We start from the raw sequence: 25,326 nt of genomic DNA, 5'->3' as shown, positions 1-25,326 counted from the left end.
ACTGTTTTTTTTTTCTTTTCTGGTTAAGATTTTCATCACCATGATTTACAGCAAACGTAAATTTCTAATGAATGTAGATCAGATAATGCTGCACTTTTTTAAATGCAGAATATTAATTAAACTTTTAGATCAGTTAGAGGTAAAATTAATTACCAATCATAGAACTAGTTGGAACAAAAACCTGCTGCCACAAGAGTTCCTAGGACTTAACCTGGAAACCAATGTTCTAATGGAATAACCAAATTCAAAAAATAAAATGGAGGGTTGAGTGAATAGATATTTTTTACATATATGTTAACTATTTAATTAAGTTTGCAATAATCTAATTTTAACCTATTTTGATGTTTTAATGTATTATACATGTACGTTTGATGAGTTTCAGTTTTTATTAGTAAAAGAGGGAAAATTTGTTTTTGATTTTGTCTTTAACTCTTTGTGTCATGATGCTGCTATTTCTCTTACGTTCAGTGAGTTTTGTTTTTTCACTATTTCTTTATAATTAAGTTTTAGTATATATACTGTAGGACAAAGTGCAAATATTAGAGTGCTTACTGTATAAGGTTATTTTTTTCAGGGTTTGGTACATATTTTAAAGTCTTCCACCATACTAAATGGGAAAAAACAAGCTCAAGCCCACAGCTAATGAGCCAGTTTTTTGAAATTTTGCTAAACTGGACTTGGTTAGTTTTTATATTTTGAGTCCACTTCTGGATGAGCTTTTGTCAGTCAAGTGGTTATTAGACAATATAGCAAATGGCATTACTAAGGTCACATATTTTTTTATTTGTGTTCTGTACAATTTACAGTTGTTTTAATAATGAAAGCCTCAGGGAGTCTAATAAATTCTTAACAGATCAGTAAGGGCCAGTCTTGGTTATGAAAGTGTCTGTAAGCTTTTCATTCTTTTTATTGAATATATAAACAGCAAACCCTTAAAGAATACCTTCATTTAACACAATGTTAATCAGTAAGGTTTTCAGAATTTTTTCTTTGACCTAAATAGCTATATAAAAATGATGCAGCAACTTAAATAATACAGACCAAATCCAAAACCAGTCATATACTTTGCAATTTAGTAACCTCTGTCTTGCCAAGTCATAGTAAAGTAGAGCTTAGTAAATCTTATTTTTCTGGGGTTGAGTAGGATGATAAAATTACCTCTTTACCATATGGGACCATTGCTTTACATAACATATGCCGTCTTTGCCATATAAAACAGTTAAGAATGTTTATACCCACTGATTTATTTTAAAAAGGATTGGGTGCTGACTTGGGTTGGTGCATAACAAAAGCATGCAGGACTAAATGATGTGCCATATGATGATGTTGCCTCTGAGCTTGTGGATACTGTAGCAGCCAGCTGACAGAAGCAACCAATAGTAGACTGGGGCCAGGTTCCTGCATTATTTACCATGGTGGACTTAACCATTTACAGACAGAGTGAACTTAGTTACCTGACTGACATCAAACTCTCTAGATGCATCTCGTTTGTTTCACAGCATTCTAAGCAGCACTGGCCAAGTTCTGGGCATTCTGTGATAACCTGCCTGTCTGAAATTTCTGATAGCAGATTTGAGTCGGTGGAGTAGCCTACATGAGGGCCAAATTACTGGTGTGAGGATTGTGGAGCAGTTATGCAGCTGGGAGGATGGAAATAGCTAACAGTGACTGAAACCGTCAAAGAGGTCTAGGAGGCAGGGTTCAGAAGCCCTTCAGATTCACATGTGGAAGAAAGGTTCAAGATGAGTTGACCAATAGTCAGCAGGAGTGCAGAGGAAAATGGCCTGCAGTCATCCTGAGTGCATGTGTACAGGGGACAAGGTTAGGTGAAATGACATTCGTCATAGTGTTTCTGTGCATATTTTTTGCTTTTGTAATATTCCCCGTGACCTTTAACAGAAAGGTAGATTGCATTGGTGTCATAGAGTTCAGTGACCTATTCTTTCATGAGGTAAATCATTAAATATAAATATCTGATGGCTCAAATTGCTCATCCTGCATGGTCTGTGTTTTTTTTTTTGTGTGTCTCCCATCTCAACTCTTTCAACAGTGCCAAAATCAAAGTATGTTCAGCTTAATTGTCACCTGCAACAGCTAATACTGACATATGGATGGATGCCACATTGTAAAGCTGCAAAGGATTGTACATAATGTGGTGCTATAATTTGTATAACATGGTTATTTTTGAATTTACTTGCTTTTCTGTTGACTTTACATTTATGTATTATGTTACATATTTTGTTTTGCAGGTTTTGTTCCTATTACTATAAATTGTACAGTGCAGTGACCATTGTCTACCTGCACATTTTTGTTCTGCACATTTATCACAGAAGGCTTTTAATGTCACCCTAATTTCCTACAATGGTGCATTTATTTAATTACTATTTACAAGAGGCAGCTATTAGTCACCGTAGCTTTCCATTACTAAGTAAAGGGCATTCTTGCTATTTGTAATATATTCATTTTTAAAATGTACCTTTATGTAAGGTATAATGCATCAAATATTGGTCTTGTGTTAGGTTTGTTTTTGTATGTACCTTAAATGTTACATGATCATTGTCATGATTTTCCTGCTTTTAAAATTTGAGTAAAAACAAATTATGTCCACATTTAGGTAACTGAAAGTCTCCATAAGACAATTGTTAAGCGGCGAATGTCTCATGTAAGTAGTGGGGGTGGCTCTGTAGACTTGTCTGATACGGACTCCTTGCAGGAATGGATCAACATGACGGGATTCCTCTGTGCTCTTGGTGGGGTGTGTCTACAGCACCGCAGTAACCCCGGACTAGCCACTTACAGCCCCCCCATGGGACCTGTCAATGAGCGAAAGGGTTCTATGATTTCCATGATATCCACGGAAGGAAATGCTGAAACTCCTCTTAGCAAGTTTTTAGATCGTCTGCTTTCTCTTATGGTATGCAATCATGAGAAAGTTGGTGTTCAGATCCGGACAAACATCAAAGACCTGGTGGGTTTAGAATTGAGCCCAGCGCTTTACCCAATGCTCTTCAACAAACTCAAGAACTGCATCAGCCGGTTTTTTGACACTCAGGGGCCGGTAGGTACATCTTTTTACCTTAATTTATTTCAAGTTTCATGAGAATACTCGGCTGAGTTTTTATGTGCTCTTGAAATTTTCCATCAGTTTGAGTTGTTAATTTAGTTTTACTACTTTGTTTCTTGTTAATATCTCATATTTTATCACTATAAATCAAAAATGGGAAGCTGTTTAAGGTAATTGATGTATGAATCTATATTAAGTATAAACGTACAATTTTATACATCTTTACAAATATAAAAGCTAGTTAAACCTATGACAGATACTCGTTTAGTACTTTGTTGTAATTATTTTGTAGTAAATATGATTGCTGTGACACAATATGTTTTAAATGGAGACTGTTTTATGAATCAAACCTTTACATTTTTTTATTCTTTCCAGTAGAGGGGGTTCAAGTCACATTAAGTTCTGATTGTTCTATTATATGTAGGTTCCTATAAACGACACTAACACTCAATTTGTGGAGCAAACAATTGCAATCATGAAAAACCTCTTGGATAACCACACTGATGGAAGCTCTGAGCACCTTGGGCAAGCCAGCATTGAAACCATGATGCTCAACCTTGTCAGGTATAAGCAACTTACTGGGTCACATCTTTAGTTTTTCTGCATGATCAAAACACCATATTTGTAGTGCTAGTTGCCATTATGATCAACATGCTTTAACATTGCAGAGGAGAGCCACCAACCGCACCCCAAGGATATACTGTATAACATGTTTTACTCTGACAGTCTAAAGTAGGTAATCATACAATTGGGAACTGTGTAAATTAAGGACAACTGCATTTAGGTTGGAGGCATTTCTTTGTATGAAATATTGTGGGAATCTGGAAGAAAGTGAAGAATCATATACTTAAAGCCCTGAGATGACACCTCTAGAAGAGAGTTTTAGATTGTTTACCTATTTGCTGACCAAAATGACTTGGTGCTCTGAATGTTCTTCTCTGACTGAGAAAATAGTTTATGTTCTTAAGTTTACTTGAGACTTAAGAAGAAGAACCTTAGACCCACTTTTGTTCTGCAACAAGTAAATAAAAAATAAATTAATAAAATAAAATTCATATTCTTATTGTAGAATTTTGTAACCTTATACGTGGGTGTCCATTATTGAACTTTTTTGTGAATGGCATAACTTGTTTCTTTCAACAGGTATGTCCGTATATTGGGAAATATGGTGCATGCAATTCAGATCAAAACAAAACTTTGTCAGCTGGTAGAAGTTATGATGGAACGACGGGATGATCTTTCATTTTGCCAGGAAATGAAATTTAGGTAAGTGTCATCTCAATATAACGTAAGTGTAGCCTTTGTTTTAAGTCTTAATAAAATTACTCGAGTATTAAAATGAGTTTTATTATTTGATTTTTTTTTGTAACTCTTTCTGATTACTTAATCCAGATAATAATCATTTTAGTGACTACTTAAGGAAATTGATAATTCTGAGGGACACTACTTTCAGTTTTTAACAATAAATGTCTGAAGGTCATTTTACATTGATGTTTATAATAGTTTGTGCTGGTTCTTGAACTTTAGAATCCGTATTCTCTCTTTATAGAAATAAGATGGTAGAATATCTGACGGACTGGGTAATGGGAACATCTAATCAAGCTACTGATGAAGATGTCAAATGTCTAACAAGGTATGTATTTAGTCATATGATTTAAGATAACTATACAGTAATTAAAAATGCAAGCAAAGACAATATTGGCATTATAACTTAAAAAAGCATATGCTGAATCTACAAAGGTGCATTTAATAGTTGCGTTCAGTGTGTTTATTCAGCTTCATTTGTTAATCAAGTTTAATTTAAAAAACCTTAAATCGGAAACAAATCCATTTTTTTTTCTGTAATTACATGCATGAAATTGCCGACAATGACCATTATTTTACCTCTCTGACGTTTTATTTGATTAGAGATTTGGACCAAGCCAGTATGGAAGCTGTGGTGTCCCTGCTTGCAGGCTTACCTCTCCAGCCAGAAGAGGGTGATGGTGTGGAGCTCATGGAGGCAAAGTCACAGCTCTTTCTGAAGTAAACCCATCAGTTTAATTTAAATTGCAATTAATGTAAAATTAGTTTAACTTTATTGTGTGTTAATTGGAGACAATATTGGAATCAGGAACAATGTGACATATTTTAAAACAGAGTTAAATTTAGAAAGTTGCTTATATGAATAAACTTAAAGTAAGTGCCTTCTGGCAACAAATGGCGTAACCCTGCAGGGCAATAATACAAAAGAAAACAGGGCTCTGGTAAGTCTTTCTCAACAAACAACAGGTCTCCTGTGGAGGTCTGAAGCTGTCAGGTATCAGTCACAAAACACTTGTCAGTGGAGGCAGTCTGGCTTCTTATAGAAGGAGACTGGAAGAAGTGGAGGTAATTTCGTTCACTGGGCGGCTTCTCTAAGCTGCGGGGAGAAAAGGAGAAGACACGGTTAGTGACAGTGCCGCCTCTCGCCCCGGTGGTTTACCACCTACCTCAAGTGAGCCAGCAAGGAGATCTTCGATGCGCATGTGTGACACTAACTATACCCTTTATTCTGATTAACGGCCAGATAACTGCTGCAAATGATAACTGCTTGATCATTAAACACACATCCCTCACATATTCACAGAAAATATGTAATTATTAAGTAACCCAAGAATTATAGGTGGTGGCTTTTAGTGGTAGCATATTCAATAACAATGATCAAGATGGTGCATCAGTATATTAAGGATTGAAGGGATCATTCTTGCCTTAGAGAACTCTGCATAACAGTTCTATTTCCTTCAAACCAGTAGGACAAAATGTGCAGACAATAATCACACCTAGTCATCCCTTTAACTATGATATTTAACAGATGAGACAAGCTGGTCTCCATAGTTGGTAAGAATATTAAAATCAGTTTACAAGTCAATTTAACAAATGAGACAGCTGGTCTCCATAGCTGGTAAGAGTATTAAAATCAGTTTACAAGTCAATTTACCCTGGTGAAAAAGAATGTATTGATACGAAAATAATCCCTTTCACTGCTTTTTTGGGCAACTGTGTTTCATTTGTTTTTATTAAAACAGAGATCACATTCATTTATTTTTCATTCCTTCTTATTTCAGTATTGTCATGGAGAGCTAGAGCTTGCCCAGGTAGCAAGTAATAATCTGTAAATAAAGTGCTTATCCATCTAATGGCACACTCATGTAGCCACTCAAATGTATTCTCATGGAGCTATGTTATATGTGCCAGTTAGCATAACCTGCACATCCTTGCAATGTTGGAGGAATTTTAAAGTACCTGAATGAAAATTAACATTGACGTCGTGAGAATGTGCAAACTGTACACAAACCATACCAAAGTCCTGGATTTTATTCTAGTGCTGTGATGTCAAAATGGTTACAAAAGCACAGTTGTTTTGCCCACATTCAGGTAACATCCTTGCAGAATTTCATCAAAAATTCCTGCCTGATTTTCTCAGATATTTGTTATTTAACTGTAGTCTTAATTTGCAAACTACCACTGTGTAACTGTGTTCATTTTTTGGAGTCTTGTTTCAGTATGATAACCATTCTCCTCTAGTTATAGTTTTATGATGAAAATGTACTTTTAGTGTGTGTACATCAAAACTGTTAAAAGAGATCATTTAAATTAGGTTTATTTATTTGTTTTACACAGTTGTAGCACAAATACATAAATGTAGAACAGCATTAACTTTTAAAAAATGCATGCAACAACAGCTGTGTTAATGCTTGTAATAACAGACAAGAATATTGTAAATAATTTTTTAAGATCGGCAAATGGTACCATTATATGGTACTTTATGCTATACAGCCACATATATGTATTACACTTTTTATGTAAAATTTTTCCAGGTAAAAAAAAAAAAAAGGGTGACTCACAAAAGAACAAATGGCCACCAGAGAGAGCTGGTCAATCCATTAGGTGATGTCACCCGAGGTGTGCTGTTTTTGAAAGTTAAAGGGTGGGTGTTAGGAAAACTGAGGGGTGCCATTTATGTAAATCAAGCGGTGCACACTGAACACCAGGTGGGACTCCCAGACCTGAAAGCCCAACCCCCGGTGAAAATTAATAATACTGACTGTGCTATTGACACCGTATCTGTGCTATTGTACCTGTATCAGTACACTTTACAGAAAAAGTTGGAACTTCTAGTTGCCATTGATGCTAGCAAAAAGAAAGTACACTTTACCATCAAGACTGTATTATATTCTAATTCAATTATAATGAAATAATCCCTGTTATAACATTTTTTCCCAGTCTGGAGCACCTTGTTGACCTTTATTTACTTATTTATTGTAAAATACATTGAGCTATTTAGCATACACTCTAGAATACCATGTTTTATATCAAATCAAATTCTAGTGCCATTCCCAATTTACCTGGAGAGCTGAAATTAGATAATCCAATATGTTCTAAGCTCTCAAAGGTAATGAAACATTTAAAAGTTAACAGAGGCCTGTCATGTTTAGTTAAAGACAACATAAAGTCTTTCTAAATCCTAAAGAAGTTTTGGACAGTTCCTCAGGTGGAAAATGTAATATATTATTTTCTGATTTTAAATAGAATAGCAAACCTTTTCCCCCCACTATGTTACGGTGGGTGGATTTGAATTTTTCCAGTTAAAGAAGCTAAGGCAATGAACAAGCAGTGTGGTATAGGATGTCACACCAGAATTTTATTAGTACTAACTTGTCTGGTAATACTCTAAATATTTCTGTTGGAGGATTTGGAATTAGTGTGGTTTACAGTAGTGTCTGACAGAAGGGTAGAAATTTTTTCCTAGTGTGGGCTGAGTTTTGGCCACTCCAAAAATGTAATATCACTCACAATTAGAATGGTGACCTTGGTACATTTTAGGTAACCTAAGCTGAGATAACTGAATGATTTTTAGTTGGTTTGCATAAATTGATGAAGAGTATATCATATCAGTGACTTGGCTTCTTTATAAGACATTCTGACTAAGGGGAATCATGTCCACTAAAAAGAAGAATATGTTAAGTGTGTTACTTGATATGTTAATTTTTGCAAGGTAGTATTGTTTTTACCGTTGGTTCTTGTGGATAATTATGAAAATATGGCAGGTATATTTTAACTAAGTTTTTGTTTTACATGTAATAGAATTGAGGTACTACAAAGTTAAATTTGAAATGCATATGCTGGAGGAATACAAACATGTATTTAATATAGAAACCTCTATAGACCCACTTGATATAAATATTCCATATGATAAATGTTGTATAAGTTAAGCATAGCTGGAAGAGATAATTATCCTAGCATTTCGACTTAAAGAAACTCATACCATGTTCTGAATGAGTGTTGAACCCCTGGATTTATGACCTATTGAAAGTAATTTTGTTTATTTAAATAGGCTTTCTGACAAGCACATGTACATGTTGGTAATATTCAGTAACACAAGAAAGGTGAATTAATCGAACATCTATATTATGTTTAAAAGGAGGACACATTACAAGAGGCTGACACAAAAAAGGCATAATTAACTTTTAAATGAAAATGTACTAAGTGACACTGATAGGAATTTCTGCAGGTAATTGTAAAAGGCAAAGCAGTTGCTCCATTTCCATTATTTTGAAATTAACCTTTTTATAGTAGCTTGACTGTGATCTCATTTATTTTTAATGATCTTACTTAATTTAAGATCCATAATGATAACCAGCTGTCATTGCCATTTTGAGGTATTCATTTTACTTGCTAAATGTGATTTTGATTACCACTTGGCAGTTAGAGTTCTTGAGTTGACTTCACTTCAAAAACAATTATACATTTTATGTAATGTAAAATGAAAGCTATTGTAGGAAAGAAAATGGTGGCAAAAATCCCCTGCATCCCTCTGAGGACATGCTCTCTTGGAACATACTAAAAGCGCCTCTTTGGATCTTTTCTGCCTGCTATTATCGGGCAATTTAGTGCTTCCTCCTGACATCCCAGACATTGTGCTTATACTCTTTAAGTTCATTCTGCTACTTTTGCACAATATACATTTCTTATTTATTTATTGATTATTTTATTTGTTTTGTGATTCTGTATATTTGTTGTTTTTTTTTTTGTTTCTGCTACTGTATGCATGTAAATTCTTCTGGGGATTAATAGTTTATCTACTCAAGTGTAATCTAAAATCAGGCTTTCATTGTTTTCATAAGATTCATGTGCTCAGATTGCAGGTTTGTAGATTACACCACAATGATGTATTCATACTGACATTTTTTGTTTGCTCTCTTTATTAAGATGTTTAGTCTGACAAACTTATTTGTGAATTTTGTGTGGATACAGCTATTATTTTGAAAATTTCTATTTGCATAATTCATGTGGTCGTGTGAATGTTAGTTAAGTTGTTCGCTGTGAGCATGGGAAATGTGTTATTTTTTTATTTTTAAGTATGTTTGACTTTTTAGAGCATAATGGTAATGTTTGGGTCTTCTACGCAACATTTCATTTACCTAGTATGCGCAGGTATTTGTTGTAGGTACATTTTCAGATGATGGGTTTTCAGCATATATATTGCATACTAAGCTATTCAGAGCAGGTAACACTCATACTTTGGGTTTCTTTGGTTTAGATATAATACCTCTAGCTGTGTTTGTCAAGGGTTTCCAAATGGTTCAAAATAGTTCAAATGCAGCTACCAGACAAGCCTTCCAGCAGTAGTATGACTGTTCACACAAAAAATGAAGAAAAAAGTTGATAGTACATGCAAAATGGAAAGGGGAAAAAGGGAAACTTATGATATTATGGTTTAAATATCTAGGTTGCATTTTTTAATGTTTCTATATATCATTCTATGCAATCTGTCAGAAAACTATATGCCCTTAATGTCCATTTGTCTAACCATTCATGTTTCTTCAAAGCTGTCTAACTTCAATCTAAGGGCTATTTCTGCTGTCACACAGAGTTAAGATTATGAACATTCCATTTTCTATAACTTACAGGGCAGGGGTCCCCAACTCCAGTCCTGGAGGGCCTCAGTGGCTGCAGGTTTTCATTCTGACCCTTTTCTTAATTAGTGTCCTGTTTTTGCTCTTAATTAACTCCTTTTGAATTAATTTTATTTGACTTGCTCTTGAAGACTCAGACCCTCTAATTGTTTACTTTTCCTTAATTAGCAGCCAAACAGTAATGAGACACAAAATGAACCAAAACATGACCAGTAAGCTGTGTCGATTATACAGTATCTGAAAATAAAGAAAGGTGAAGGTCTCAGGAACACTGATCTGCTCAGGTACCCAAAGCATTTTAATAGTGCTCATAGAAAAGAGAAAATCAACAATTTCAGAAATGTCTGCTATTGCACAATGAGAGCAGCATCAGGCCATGGAATTAAAGAACGGGTTTAATTAACGACAATACTCGGCTCCTAATTAAGCAACTGGTTGGAGTTTCAGGCCCTGACTTAATTGGTCTTCTGTTGGCTCACTCACTTCATATTTAATTTCTGTTTGGGTACCATTTAAGGAAAGAAATTAAGCAATTCAGAGGAACGATGAAGAAATTGAGGGGAACAAATCCTAAAAAACAAGTCAATTAAAATGAAAGGAAAAGGAGTTAATTAGCAGCAAAACCAGTACACCAATTAAGAAAAGAGTTGGAGTGAAAACCTGTAGCCACTTGGGCCCTCCAGGACAGGAATTGGTGACCCCTGTATAGGGGGTAAAACTGAATCTTCCATTTTCTTTGTTAAGTTATAATATATTCAAGTTCAAGCTAGGCACACTAAGGAAAATTCACAGTTAACATTGACTACAAGGATTTCTCTCTTACAATACTTGATGTCTAACTCAAACTGTTTTCCTTTGTCTGGTTTCTCTTTAAGGTACTTCACTTTGTTCATGAATCTGCTGAATGATTGCAGTGATGCAGAAGATGATGGCCAGCAGACAGGTGGCAGGAAACGTGGGATGTCCCGAAGACTTGCTTCACTCCGGCACTGTACTGTGCTTGCGATGTCCAATCTCCTTAATGCCAATGTTGATAGTGGACTCATGCATTCCATTGGTATGTGGTAAAGAATCATGAGATAGGCTTAAATACACCATGTTTTTAGATATATAATGTATTAATATATAGATATGTGTAAATATTTTAACATGCTCTATACATATCTTCCTCTATCCCAGAGCCAGATGTGTTAGAATAGATTATTTGGGTAGTTGGATATTTTTTAGGGAGATGTACAGTAGCATGCAACAGTTTGGACACCCTTGCTTAAAATGTCTTTTACTATGAATATTTAATTGAGCAGAAGATGAACTGATCACCAAAATGCAAGTTAAAGATGACATATTTCTTTAATATTTTAAGCAAGATTACATTTTTATTTACATCAATCACTAAATACCAGAAAAAATGAAAAGGGGCTGAAGCAAAAATTTGGGCACCTGACATGACTTAGTAGCACCCCCTTTGCCAAGTATCACAGCTTCTAAACACTTTTATTATCCTGCTAAGAGTCTTTCAGTTTTTACTTGAGGTATTTTTGTCCTTTCTTCCTTGCAAAAGGCTTCTAATTCTACACGATTCTCGGGCCATCTTCCATACACTGCTCTTATGAGATGTATCCACAGATTTTCAGTGGTGTTTAGGTCAGGGTTCTGTGAGGGCCATGGCAAAACCATCAACTTGTGCCTCTTGGGGTATTTTCCATTGTAGATTTTGAGGTGTATTTCGGATCGTTATCTTGTTATAGAACCCATCCTCTATTTAACTTCAACTCTTTTTTTTATGGATGGTGTGATGTTTGCTTCCAGAATTGGTTGATGTTTATTTTAATCCATTCTTCACTCTACCAATGTAACATTCCCTGTGCCACTGGCTACAACACAAGCCCAAAGCATGATCGATCCACCCCCAAGCTTAATAGTTGGAAAGGTATTCTTTTCCTGGTTTTCGGCACCCTTTTTTGTCCAAACATACATTTGTACATTGTGGTCAAAAAGTTCTAATTTGATTTCAGTCAGTCCACAGGATTTGTTTCAAAATTGCATCAGGCTTGTTTAGATGTTTAGTTGCAAACTTCAGGTGCTGAATTTTGTGTCTAGGATGCAGGAAAGGTTTTCTTCTGCTGAACATAAAGGTCTTATTTATTCATGTGTCGCTGCACAGTAGGAGAGTGCACCACCATTGCAGAGTCTGCTAAATCTTCCTGAAGGTCTCCAGCAGTCAACTTGACCTCCACCATTCCTGTTAACTGCCATTTTGTAATATCATTACAAACTGAAAAACCAGCTACCTGAAAACGCTTTACTATCTTCTTGTAGTCTTCTCCTGCTTTGTGAGCATCAATTATTTTATTTTTTCAGAGAGCTGGGCAGCTGCATAGAGGAGCCTATAGCTGCTGAGTTGTTGGGACAAGGTTTGATGAGTCAGAATTTATACAGCTTTGCAATTTGCATCACCTGGGGTTTCCCTAATGATTGCTGTGAACATGCCATAAACCTAATAAGCTAATTAAGGTATGAGACCTTGGTTATCAGAGACCTCAAATATCTTGGGGTGCCCAAACATTTGCATGGTGCTCCTTTCCTTTTTCCTATTCCCAGTAACAGACATTTTAAACAAATCCAAAGTTTTGTATACATCTGTACAATTTTACAGGTTAGATTGGCCCTGCCAAGTATAGGATCGTAGAGTTTAGAAAACTTATAACCTTACATGGTCCCATTTGCATATGGAAAGATTTTCAAGTTGATCCATACAAATGTGATACTGTATTCAATAATCTAACTTAACAAAAGCCCCTGTATTTGCAATTATTGTAAATTATCTCTTGTAACATAAAATATCTAAATTTCTCATTTATTACGTTCCTCTTCAAAAACCAAAAACTTTTTTTTTTTTTAAACTTCACTAAACAGTACATTGTCATTGTTTTTGTTTTTAAGAAACTTGCTAATAGACATGCTAGGTATCTCTTTTCAGGCTTAGGTTATCATAAAGATCTACAGACAAGGGCCACATTCATGGAGGTGCTAACGAAGATACTGCAGCAGGGCACAGAGTTTGACACTTTAGCAGAAACAGTGCTGGCAGACCGATTTGAAAGACTTGTTGAGCTGGTCACTATGATGGGTGACCAGGGTGAACTTCCTATTGCTATGGCCCTGGCTAATGTTGTACCTTGTTCACAGTGGGTAGGTGTGCTATTAATGTTATATTTTTTGTATATGAGATTCAAAAGCAGTCATATTTACCTAGAATATTAGTATTCATTTTCTACTCATGAAATACTCTATAATTTGTGTGAATAATTAGTGTTTTCTTATGTTGCATAATCTCTGGTGAAACTTGGCATTCATTTTTATTTTCTTTACTTTTTTAGGATGAACTGGCCAGGGTTCTAGTGACCCTTTTTGATTCTAGGCACCTTTTGTATCAGCTTCTCTGGAACATGTTCTCCAAAGAGGTAGAGCTGGCAGACTCAATGCAGACACTGTTCAGGGGCAACAGTCTAGCCAGTAAAATTATGACATTTTGCTTCAAGGTATTTAGAGTTCTCTTATATTTTGGTATTTGGTTATATGAAATGGGCGGCACAGTGGCGCAGTGGTAGTGCTGCTGCCTCGCAGTTAGGAGACCCAGGTTCGCTTCCCAGGTCCACCCTGTGTGGAGTTTGCATGTTCTCCCCGTGTCTGCGTGGGTTTCCTCCGGGCGCTCCGGTTTCCTCCCACAGTCCAAAGACATGCAGGTTAGGTGGATTGGCGATTCTAAATTGGCCCCTAGCGTGTGCTTGGTGTGTGGGTGTGTTTGTGGGTGTCCTGCGGTGGGTTGGCACCCTTCCCAGGATTGGTTCCCTGCCTTGTGCCCTGTGTTGGCTGGGATTGGCTCCAGCAGACCCCCGTGACCCTGTGTTCGGATTCAGCGGGTTGGAAAATGGATGGATGGATGGGTTATATGCAATGGTTTTCACTATTCTGTTAAAATGATATTTGTTTCTTCATAAAACGTTACATTTTAAGGTACCTGTGTTTTCAAGAATTTCTGGTTTAGTTTAATCAGTCAGCAAAGTGAGAGAAGTATACCATTACTTCGTCTGAAGCTGTTTAGTCTTGGACCCCAGATGATAGAACACCTTGTTAGTCATTAATGGCCGCATCTCATACAATTCCCCATTATCAATTAAATGGTTTCTGTAACCACCATTTACAGTAAGCATACTGTTCCTGAATATTTACATGGGTATTAATTGCTAACGGTAAATTAACCAAGTTGGTGTGTGTTCAGGAGAACAGTTTACAATGAACTAGCTTGCTGTCAGAGTTTATTATCTTCATTTTGGTTGAGTGATGCTAGAATACATCCCATCACCTTGTGGAATGAACAGAGCAGGATCTAAAATCAGGTGAACAAATTTTTAGTGCAAGCAAGTTGACAGATAATTGAGGACCTGTGGCTGTTTGTTCGCCACAGTAACAGAGAGTGCTTCACATTGCAGTGCTGAGAGAAAGTACAGGGTTTTAGGTCTAGTTGCTGAGAGTGTCCCAGTAGACCAGATCTTTAAATGAAATTCAATCTGTCCACATTTGAAGCCTCTTGTTTCAGTTTATGGTAGCAAGGTGCTGAAGCCTTTCACGTTATGCACACTCACATGTCTCTTACCAGGACAGTTAGCCTAACCTTATATATCTTTTTGTTGTTTGGAATGACTTTGGGTTACTTGAAGAAAATGCACATGGAGAACTCTACATAGAAAAATACAAATAGTAGTACCCACCACTGAGGTACTTTTTATTAAATTGAAAAAAGCATAATCTGCCTAAACAAATTCAGGGTCATATAGGGATATAGCTTGTAAGGCAACATCTAGCACAAGGCAAGAACAAATCCAGGACAGGGTACCATTCTATATCAGAGCCAACTCACACACACTTTTCCACAGAGTACTTTGGAGGCATCAGATGACCAAACATGCACTTCTTTGGGAATGTGTGAGGAAAAATTAAATAGCCTAAGAAAAACCCATGCAGTTATTTTCCAAAATAATTTTTTTTTGACAGAAAATAAGCTGTACAATTGTGCTATTTATTCTGTATGTTTTCTGTTCTTTAGTAAGGATGCCATTAAAATGTATTTATTTCATCAAAAAGAAATAAAATGCATATCATGTTAAAGTAACTGGACCGTACAATCTTACTTTTAAAAGTTATTTTATTTTCAAAAACCAGAGCAATACAATAGAATAATACTCCATCAAAAAATAAAATAACACATACCACCATTTTCAGTGTATAGAAGAAAAAACAAAAAATTCAAACCCTACCCAAGAGAAAGAAAAAAGAAGGCAGACTGTCTTTTTTTTTCTTAATATGATAAAGCAATTAATAATATAAGAGAGTCAGTCGCAGGCTTGTTTATTCTAAAATAATATTAATGAATGCATAAAATGTTTTGAACATATTGTCTAAGAGAAATTTAGTTTTTTTTTCTATTTTGAAATAATACAAAATGTTGACTTGCCCACTGAGTTATAAAGTGTGGTTTGGTTTGGGATTTTTTCAGTTGAGCATGGTAAGTCTGCGTGCTAGTAGTTTGATGCAGGCTATTACAATCATACATACATAGTCCACTTCTAAAGATAATCAAAGGCTGTGGTTTATTTATTGATTTATCCATAACACTTTTTAGGCTTGTTCACATGTAATGTGCAACCCACGTATTGTGATACCCATGCCTGTCTGTCTGCCTTTCTGCATGGAACAACTTGGCCCCCAGTGGACCAATTTTATTGAAATGTAGCACACTTATTCTTTAAGGACATTTGTTAAGTCAATTCCGTTTGCTTTGAGATATCTCAAGGGATCATGCTGTTTTGAAACTTCCTATTGAAAAGGATTTGTGTAAATTTCTCAACAGAGAAACATTATGTGCATCTTTCTACAAAATAGCTTACTGTTTCAGTTTGACTGTGACAGAGGTTACACCAACTTTTTCACCTCTGATAGCAACTACTGATGGCGAACAGATCCCCAGTACAAGTTAATGAAATACTATCAGACTGCATACACATGCAGAAAGTTTCTCACTGTCACTGCCAGCTTGCATAGGCGGCAAATTCAGGGTTCTGCAAGTCCAGCTGGGCGTAGTCTTCCCGGTGGCTTGAGCGCAAACAGGGAAGATAACCAGTGGACTAGCATTTCACTCCTCCCAATGCTTTGTGCCAGTGTTTCCCATGGACTAGCACCGATCCATAGAAATTTTGTGCCTGTCTACGAAAAGGCCGACCTGACAAGTATACATGAAAAGCTGGCTACAAATTGTCACCAGTCTGCAGAGCTCCACAGCAAGTAAACCTGAAAGCATCCTGCCCTTCTATCTTTTGTTAATTGATTAAGCCGCTGAAAACCCCACCCTGGTCCACAAAGACATTTTGTAACTAAAAATGGTCCACTTGTAAAACAGGTTGAAAACCACTTTGAATTAAATGATCTATGTAACTGTAAAATTATAAAATACAAGCAAGGGAAACAAAATCTTGATATGACTGAAGTCACATGTGACATGACTATTTCACTGACACTATAATTAATTTATTAGGGTGACCAAATGTCCTTGAGACACAGACAGTCCCAATTTCAGGCAATGTGTTTCAATAAATAACTAAGAAAAACAAAATGTTCTAGTTTTAGTAGGCTATCCATCTGATGAAGCTTTTCAGTACCAACAAACATAGCTTCGCTGTAACAAACATTGTCACAATATACTTACAACAGTTTGCAAGAAACTCCAAGAGGGAAATCCACTTCATTAACAACTTGTGTTGAATTTGAACAGCATTTCAAGAAGGAGCAAGAAGCAGATAAAAATAGAGGCATTTAAAGGTTTTGTTTCTTTCCTCTCTCTCTCTCTCTCTCTCGCTCTGTCTGTCTACATATATATATATATATATATATATATATATATATATATACAGATATGTAAATAGATGGAACTCTACTTTCTGCACTACAACTTGTCTAAAGAAGGGGCCTGAGCTGCCTCAAAAGCTTGCATAGTGTAATCTGTTCAGTTAGCCAATAAAAGGTCTCTCATTTTGCTTCACTCTTCATTGCATCCATGATGGATAACACGGTACAACACCATATAATTCCATGGGGAAATTCAGATGCATACAGCAGCAGAAACATACAAACCAAGGATACAGACTCACAGGACAAATAATACAGCCAGTCAATCAATAAATAAATAAACTTAACAAGTACATTGGGTGAAAGCACTGAATTACCTAGCAGTGGGCAGAAAAGTCCCCCAAAGGCTCTTCTTAGCACACTTTGGTGGAATGAGCCTATGGATAAAGGTGCTCTAGGAGAGCATCATTCATGATGGCATCCAATTTGCCATTATCCTCATATTAGTGTGTGTGTGTGTGTATATGTACTTTTGTGAAAGAGAGTGGTCCCTGTGATGGACCAGAGTCCTGGTCTGTTTGCCCAGTCCCTTTAGATTAGCCTGCGGTCCCTGCCACCCTGAAATGGATTGAGAGGGTTTTAGAACCTACCTACTGAACCAGTCCATTGAGGCAGGGGTAGCCAGCATCGGTCCTAGATGACCGCAATGGCTGCAGGTTTTTGTTCCAACCCAGTTTCTTAAAGAGAAGTCAGTTATTGCTGATGAAGCACGTATTGCTCAAGTGGCATTTGATGCTTCATTTTAGTGGTCTTGCTTGTTACGGTTCCCCACCCTTAATTGCTCACTTTAGTCTTAAAACAGATGCATTCACTGTTTTTATTGGCTCTTTATTAGCAATAAGATGCAAATGACAAAGGAGCCAATAGTTCTCCGTCTAACTTGCTTCTATTTACACCTGTGTGGATTCATCATGCACTGTTTGGTTGAATAAAACAATTAAGAGAAAAATTTGACACAATGAATATTATTTGTTTTAGGCTACAAATCATTTGGATGATATCCTTGGAAAGGAAAAAAATGTACGATATACCAACCTAACATTGCAGACTAACAAGCCATAAAATTAAATAAGGTCTGAGATTGGCAAGGATTGATTTCCATTTAAGCAATTGGGTTGGAATGAAAACCTGCAGCCACTGTGGCCCTCTGTGACCAACATTGCCCGCCCCTGCTTTGGGGGCTACATTTCATACAGATTCCATATACATTTTGTAAATTTTAATCAGTGAAAAACTTTTGTACGTTATTATTGATCAGTCTTATGTGTCACTGTTGCTTGACTATGATATCAGTCAGACTGAATAACATAACCATCCTCTCATTATGCTACTCTCTGAATGTTCTATAGGTATATGGTGCCACTTACCTACAGAAGTTACTGGAACCCCTCTTGAGAACTGTGATCACAGCACCAGAGTGGCAAAATGTCAGCTTTGAGGTTGACCCCACAAGGTTATGTGTTTAAACAACTTTAACCATCAAGTATCATTATGTATATTTAAGTTTGAGCATTTTGCATGCACACAATTTGTCATCTTTATTGATCATGTAGAGTCCTCCCACTCCCTGTTTCCTTTTTGCTGCTAGAAAAAATAATTTTGTTATGTAATGACTTTGTATTTCAGGCACACTTGTTTTCCTCTGTTTGCTTATTTGTTAATATTTTTTTAACATACAATTTTAAATAACATAAGCAGACATGGTTTTGTTTTATGTGATTTTTGAAATCTTCAATTTCCCCAACAGACTTGAATCATCGGAAAGCTTGGAGGATAATCAACAGGCCTTGCTTCAGATGACAAAACAGTTCTTTCAGGCAATTATTGCATCATCTTCAGAGTTTCCTCCACAACTGCGAAGTGTCTGCCACTGCTTGTACCAGGTACTCTGTAGATGATCATCTTATAGTTTGTTTCTATTTTTTCTTCCATTTTCTTTGTTAATGGTTTGCATCGTTCACCCCATTAATTATTGTCCCTGTGCATACACAGAAAGAAGATTTAGGGACCCTTCAATGAAATTTAAAATGAAACAAAAAATGTTGTTATATTGTGAGTTGTAGCATATTACTGAATACCTATGTTTGTTGTTTAATAGCCATCCTAAAGTGAAAAGACATTTTTTATATAAACTTAAAAATGAGACGCAATGATTTTATTAATGTTTGTTAAAAATGTTTGGGCATTTGTCAACTCTGCATGCTTTTTTTTTTAAAAGATCTTTTTTTTAACTTTCATATAAAGTAAACAGAAAAAATCACTTCTACATATACATTTTTCTAACATTAACTTTGTTTTATTTTTTTAAAGCCACATTATTAGTAACCCAAAATCATTTTTTTACATTTTGAATTGTAGTTTTTATTGACTGATTTTGGCACTTTGAACTTTTAAGTGCATTGGTTAAATGGCTGGAAGAAGATACACAATGCCTCATTAGTTGCTATTAATATTATTTCATTATCCTGAATTATTATTATGGTTCAGAGAATCCCAATGCCATGTTTTTAATCATATAAATAAAGCAATTTAAATGTAACTTTTTTAAGCAAAACTTCCCTGTAGTCTGACAGAAATGTAGCTAAAGTAACAAAATTAACTGAAGACCACAGGGAAGTTTGTGTACTTTTATTTTCTATGTTTTGTGTTCCACATTGTGTAGTAGTTTTTGTGCGTGTCAGCCTTGCTTTGTACTGCCTGTGTCTAGCTGGTGCTGTGACCTGTTTGTACTCATCTCTGTCCTGTAGGCAACTTGCCACTCTCTACTGAATAAAGCTACCATTAAAGAAAAAAAGGAAAACAAAAAATCAGTAAGTTTGGCCAACTTTTTACTAGAAATTTCTATTCAAAGCAAAAAAAAAAAAAATTTTTTTGCTTTTATTTTATTTAGCCAAACATCCTTCACACTTCCGTCTATATTTGATCTTCACTTTTTGAAATCATCCTACTAATAAATGGCCCAAAGTACCTTTCATTTCAATTAACACTAAATATTAAACTAGTGATGCATTTTTGTAAAAGCTTTCAGTGGTCATTTCTGGAGTAGTGGGAGGTGTTTTTCCCCACTCAAACAACGTGGCTTAAAAACAATCTTTGCACTTTTTGGGCTTTCAGGTTTTTGGGCTTTTTGTGGCTTTATTGGTATTCTTGTTTTTTCTGGATGCTTCAGATTTCCTCCCACATCACAAACACCTTTATATTACTTGTCTTAACTGGTGACTGTAATTTGGTCCAGTATGATTGAGGGTGTGATGACCTGGAATTTTGTCTGGATTTAATTTCTGCTTTACTCCATTTGCTACAGTGGGTTCTGTAAATAAATAGATACATTTTTCACCTGTTGATATAATGGTAGCTTATGGGAACCGTACAGCATAAAAATATGAGGATAATCTTTCCAGTAGCATATTGTAACATTTTAATTTGGAAACATTACTGTACCCTTAAGTTGTATTTTCATGCTTGGTAAGTATTATTTATCCTCTTGATGTTTCTTTCAAAATATTAAAAAATATAACCATTAATTGAAGTACAATAATTGAAAAGTAAAAGAAAGTCTTAGCATAAAACACATTTTTCTCAAATATGTTTTTCACAATTTTTGGCACCCCAGCCCTTTTGCTAAGATTACAGCTGTGAGTCTTCTCCTATAACAGTTAATGAGGTTGGAGAATACTTGCCAAGGGATCTCTTTAGACTCTTTAAAATTTTGAGGTTCACACTTGTAGACACTTCACTTCTGCTAATCCCTGTCAGAAGAATGGGACAGCCATAGTGAAACCGTAATTTAGTACAAATGAACCATTTTTGTGTTAATTTTGAGGTGTGTTTTGGATCATTGTCCTACTGTAACATCTAACCATGTCCCAATTTAATTTACCTTTGAAAAGCAGTCAAGTTTTGGTTTAATTTCTGCTGAAAATGTAATAGAGTCCATGTTGCAGTGAATCCTAAGAAGCAGCCCCACAGCATTAAAGATCCACCACTATACTATACAGTGTCGATGAGAAATTTTTCTGCCTGCTCATCATTCCCTATGTTGCATATGTGCTAAAACCACCTTTGACATTTGTTTTCTAAAGACTAAATTTTTACCTCATCTGACCATAGAACTTGGTTCCATTGAAAGTTCTAGTACCTTTTAGCACACTATACGCAGTTCAGTGTGTTGTTTGATGACAGCATGGTCATGTAGGTGGTGTCTGATCGTAATTTTGGAGACTTTCTCATCACAAGATCCTAGCTATTACCTTCAATTTTCCAGCTTGATCCTTGGAGATTCCTTGGCCAGTTGAACTATCCTACTTACTATATTGCTAATAGACATGTCCTCTTTAAGGCAGATTCTTAACATCTTTGCGTTACTTTAAACTTACTATTTCCCTAAAACGGAAATTAACATTTTCATCTGGTTAGCTATTTTCTTAATAGATATTTCCTCACTTTTTCAGCTCAGCAAATTTTGTTGCACATCATTACTGTGTTCTGAAGGCTTTCCCATTGTGATGGATGACCAAGGGAATTTGGACTGTGTGTCATCTCAAATTTTACCCTAAACAAAAAGGAAGCCATGGCTAATAAACTCAAGTATTCCCACTCACTCAGATAAACGTAAAAATGTAAAACCTCAATGTGAATATACTTTAGTTAAATCTTAGTCATATGACTTTTTAGGGGTGTCAATAATTTTGGCTCAAAAAGGTTTGAGAAAAATATTTGTTTTATGATGAAAATGTATTTTTCCTGTCAATTATTTTACTTCAGATAAAGCTTTTGTTAATATTTTGAATGAAATAACAAGAGGATAAACAATGAAAACTTTTCTTCTACAGATCATTTTGCTTTTATTTACCAAGGGTGCCATAAAGCATTTTCATTTAGTGGCTCTGTTTTTTTTCCAGTTATGATATTGTTTAGATAAAAAAATTCAAACAATTCAAAAATGCCACATATACATATTTCATTTTGTGTTATAATGATTTAACTTTTGGTCACTATTACTTAATCTCTTCCAATCTTTGGGTATACAAAATTGTAATAACGTTGCAACTAGATTTGGTGCACTGACAACTGAAAAACTTTCTCTAACATTAAGAGTAAACATGAAGACATCAAGTGGTGGAGGAAATTTTCAACACTTAAATAAATATGATCTTAGTGACCGCAGACAGTAGAATTTCTTTAGTGATTTTTTTTATAATGTTTTAATGTTGTGTGGTTTTATAGTTTTATGATTTTGTTTTGACTTGCTGAGTAACAAAGGATTATTATTCTTTGCAGTTCTTATGTGAAAAAATACCATCACAAATAAGATTTTCCTTACACTGAAAATTATATTGGGGTTTAGGTCTCATTCACTGGCTTCCATAATTATTTAAACTTCTTTTTTATTTGTGCTCAATATTAATGTACACTACAGACTAAAACATAATTTGTCAATGTAAATTTTTTGTATAACAGTAATCAATTTTTATTCTACCCATACTACTGTATATATACTCCATGTTAATTATATGTTGATTGTTCTCGTCACTATGATGTTTTCTGACATACGATTCAAACATGTCAAAACAGAAATTAAGAATTTTTTTTTTATTATTTTGTGTTTGCGAATAGCTTAAAGAAATACTCCACCCAAAACTGATATTTGTCTTATGTTACTTACCCCATATAGTTGTACAGGTTCCTGAGAAAAATTTTTAATCGCGTGTTTTTGTGGAGGAACAAAATAACAATGCTTCAGATAGGAAAGGACACAATAGTGGCCAACACTGGATATCGGCAAATGATGTAATAAACATCCATGGAAAAAAAGGGAAAAAAAAGAATTGCATGTTACTTGTGTAACATATTATATGTGTCAGTTATCCAGTTGTATGCTCAAACTGATTAACTCATAAACAGGAAGCTAATGCATCATGGGAAAGATTTTTTGAATTAGAGACAGGACTGTTAACCATCAAAAAAGGGGAAGACGCAAGCCTTCAATTCAAAAAGTACTTCCCATGATATTTTTTGCTTCCTGTTAATGATTTGCTCTGTTTTTCCTTAACTGAGTATTTAATAATTTGTTTTTGCACATTTTGAGTATTTGACCAAATAAGTGTCGTGTGGATTTTGTAACACGAGTTATGTGAAAATTTTTCACATCATTTGTCGTTGTTCTCAGTGTTAATCATTGTTGGGTCCCTCTCAGGCAGTGTCTTTGTCTTATATTTTATCAATGAAAAAATGAGATTCAAATCTTTCTTGGCTACCAGTATACACAGGTGGTAAGAAACATATAAAGATCATTTTTGGGTGGAGTATTCCTTTAATATTTATTAAGTTAAATTTTTATGATTTTTTATTTAATGTATTAAAAGCAAGTAACATCACATACAAACACGTCTAACTTGACAAAACTAACTTCAGTTCAACCCCTACCCAACAGAAAGAGAGGAAGGCCAACAGCTAGAGTTTTAAGAGTAGAAAAGAGGAAAGAGTATCCTTTTCCCCAATATAAAAGCTTATTCTAAAATGTTATTGATTGGATCCTGCCAGGTTTTAAGAAAGTTTTGAACTGATCCTCTAAGTGAGAATTAGATTTTTTCCAATTTCAAATAATATATAACATCAGTATTTTAGATAACATCACGGACTTGAAAGAGGTGGGCTTGGATTCTTCCAGTTGAGCAAAATAAGTCTACGTGCCAATAGTGAAGTAAAGGCAATTACAGTTAGTTTGTTTTTGTGTACTTTAAGCCCATCTTGGAGTATACCAAACACATCTGTTAATGAATTAGGAGTGATTGTGACACCAAGGCTGTCTGATAGGCATTTAAAGATTTTGGTCCAGAATGATGTTCATTTAGTGCACGCCCAAAACATATGGGTCAATGAGGCTGGAGCTCGACTGAAATGTTCACAGGTAGGATCTTGCCCTGGAAACATTTTGGACAATTTTTAACAAGATAGATGTGCTCGATAAAATATTTTAAGTTGAATAATTGTATGCTTTGCACATATGGAGCTACAGGGAATTCATGCATGGCTGCCTTCAACTCCTTTTCTGAAATGTTGAGTAAGAAATCCTTTTCCCACTGTATTCTGAGATCTTTGAAAGAACGGGACTTTAAAATGTTTTTATATATTATAGAAATTCTGTCTGAGTCCTCAAGACTGATCAATATTTCTTTCGGAATAGAAATAGATGGGAGGTGAGGAGCATTGGGCAGATTTTATTTAGCAAAGTTTCTAATTTGGAAATAGTGGAAAAATGGGAAGCTAAATTTGGAGTGTAATTGTTCACAAGGTGCAAAGTCATTATCTATGTATAAATCTCTAAATGATTTAATCCCATAAATTATCCAAACATTAAAAACTGCATAAGTTTGAGAGGGTAGTGAAAGGTGGTTATCGTCGAACAGTGCCACAGATAAAAGCTTCTCTGTCTTGAAGTGCTTCCTACATTGGTTTCTGGGTGAATGAAGGAGAGTTGGGTTGTTAGTATATTGATGATAACTTGTATTTACTGGGGCACAAAGGAAGGAATATAAAGGACTGCAGGATTTTATTTCTATTACAGACCAAGCATGTATGTGTTCATCTATTTATGTCAATTTTCAGGTTTTTATAGCTTGTATATCTGCCGCCCACTAATAAAAATGAAAGTTAAGTACAGCCATGCTACCTTCTTCTTTAGATTGTTGTACCTTCAGAAAAATATTCATCTTCTTCTTCTTTTTTTCCATATCTTTCTGTCCTCTGCATCTTGTTCTGTCACACCCACCACCTACATGTCCTCTCTCACCACATCCATAAACCTTCTCTTACTGCCTTTCTCATTTTCTCTTGCCTGGCAGCTCTATCCTTAGCATCCAACTCCCAATATACTCAGCATCTCTCCTCTGCACATGTCCAAACCAGCGCAATCTCGCCTCTCTGACTTTGTCTCCCAACCATCCAACTTGAGCTGATCCTCTAATGTACTCATTTCTAATCCTATCCATCCTCGTCACACCCAATGCAAATCTTAGCATCTTTAACTCTGCTACCTCTAGCTCTGTCTCCTGCTTTCTGGTCAGTGCCACCATCTCTAACCCATATAGCATAGCTGCTCTCACTACCATCCTGTAGACCTTCCCTTTCACTCTTGCTGATATCCGTCTGTCACAAATGACTCCTGACACCCTTCTCCACCCATTCCACCCTGCCTGCACTCTCTTTTTCACCCCTCTCCCACAATCCCCATTACTCTGTACTGTTGATCCCAAGCATTTAAACTCATCCACCTTCGGCAACTGTACTCCTTGCATCCTCGCCATTCCACTGACCTCCCTCTCATTTATACACATGTATTCTGTCTTGTTCCTACTGACC

The 25,326-nt window shown here is 35.6% G+C and overlaps 1 protein-coding gene across 1 annotated transcript in view; it reads left to right on the top strand.

Moving 5' to 3' along the window:
• nf1a (neurofibromin 1a) overlaps window positions 1–25,326 on the top strand; it is a 456,100-nt gene that overhangs the window by 213,025 nt on the left and 217,749 nt on the right. The window contains 11 exon segments of the mRNA XM_051931227.1: window positions 2,615–3,058; window positions 3,489–3,628; window positions 4,208–4,330; window positions 4,614–4,697; window positions 4,973–5,089; window positions 10,878–11,059; window positions 12,983–13,194; window positions 13,383–13,544; window positions 18,315–18,418; window positions 18,713–18,848; window positions 19,713–19,775. Coding sequence (XP_051787187.1) covers window positions 2,615–3,058; window positions 3,489–3,628; window positions 4,208–4,330; window positions 4,614–4,697; window positions 4,973–5,089; window positions 10,878–11,059; window positions 12,983–13,194; window positions 13,383–13,544; window positions 18,315–18,418; window positions 18,713–18,848; window positions 19,713–19,775 — 1,767 coding nt within the window.

The sequence above is a fragment of the Erpetoichthys calabaricus genome, chromosome 8 (genome assembly GCF_900747795.2).
Source record: "Erpetoichthys calabaricus chromosome 8, fErpCal1.3, whole genome shotgun sequence".
Lineage (NCBI taxonomy): Eukaryota > Metazoa > Chordata > Cladistia > Polypteriformes > Polypteridae > Erpetoichthys > Erpetoichthys calabaricus.
The sequence above is the reverse complement of the archived record's forward strand: the minus strand, read 5'-3'. Positions and strand labels throughout refer to the sequence as shown.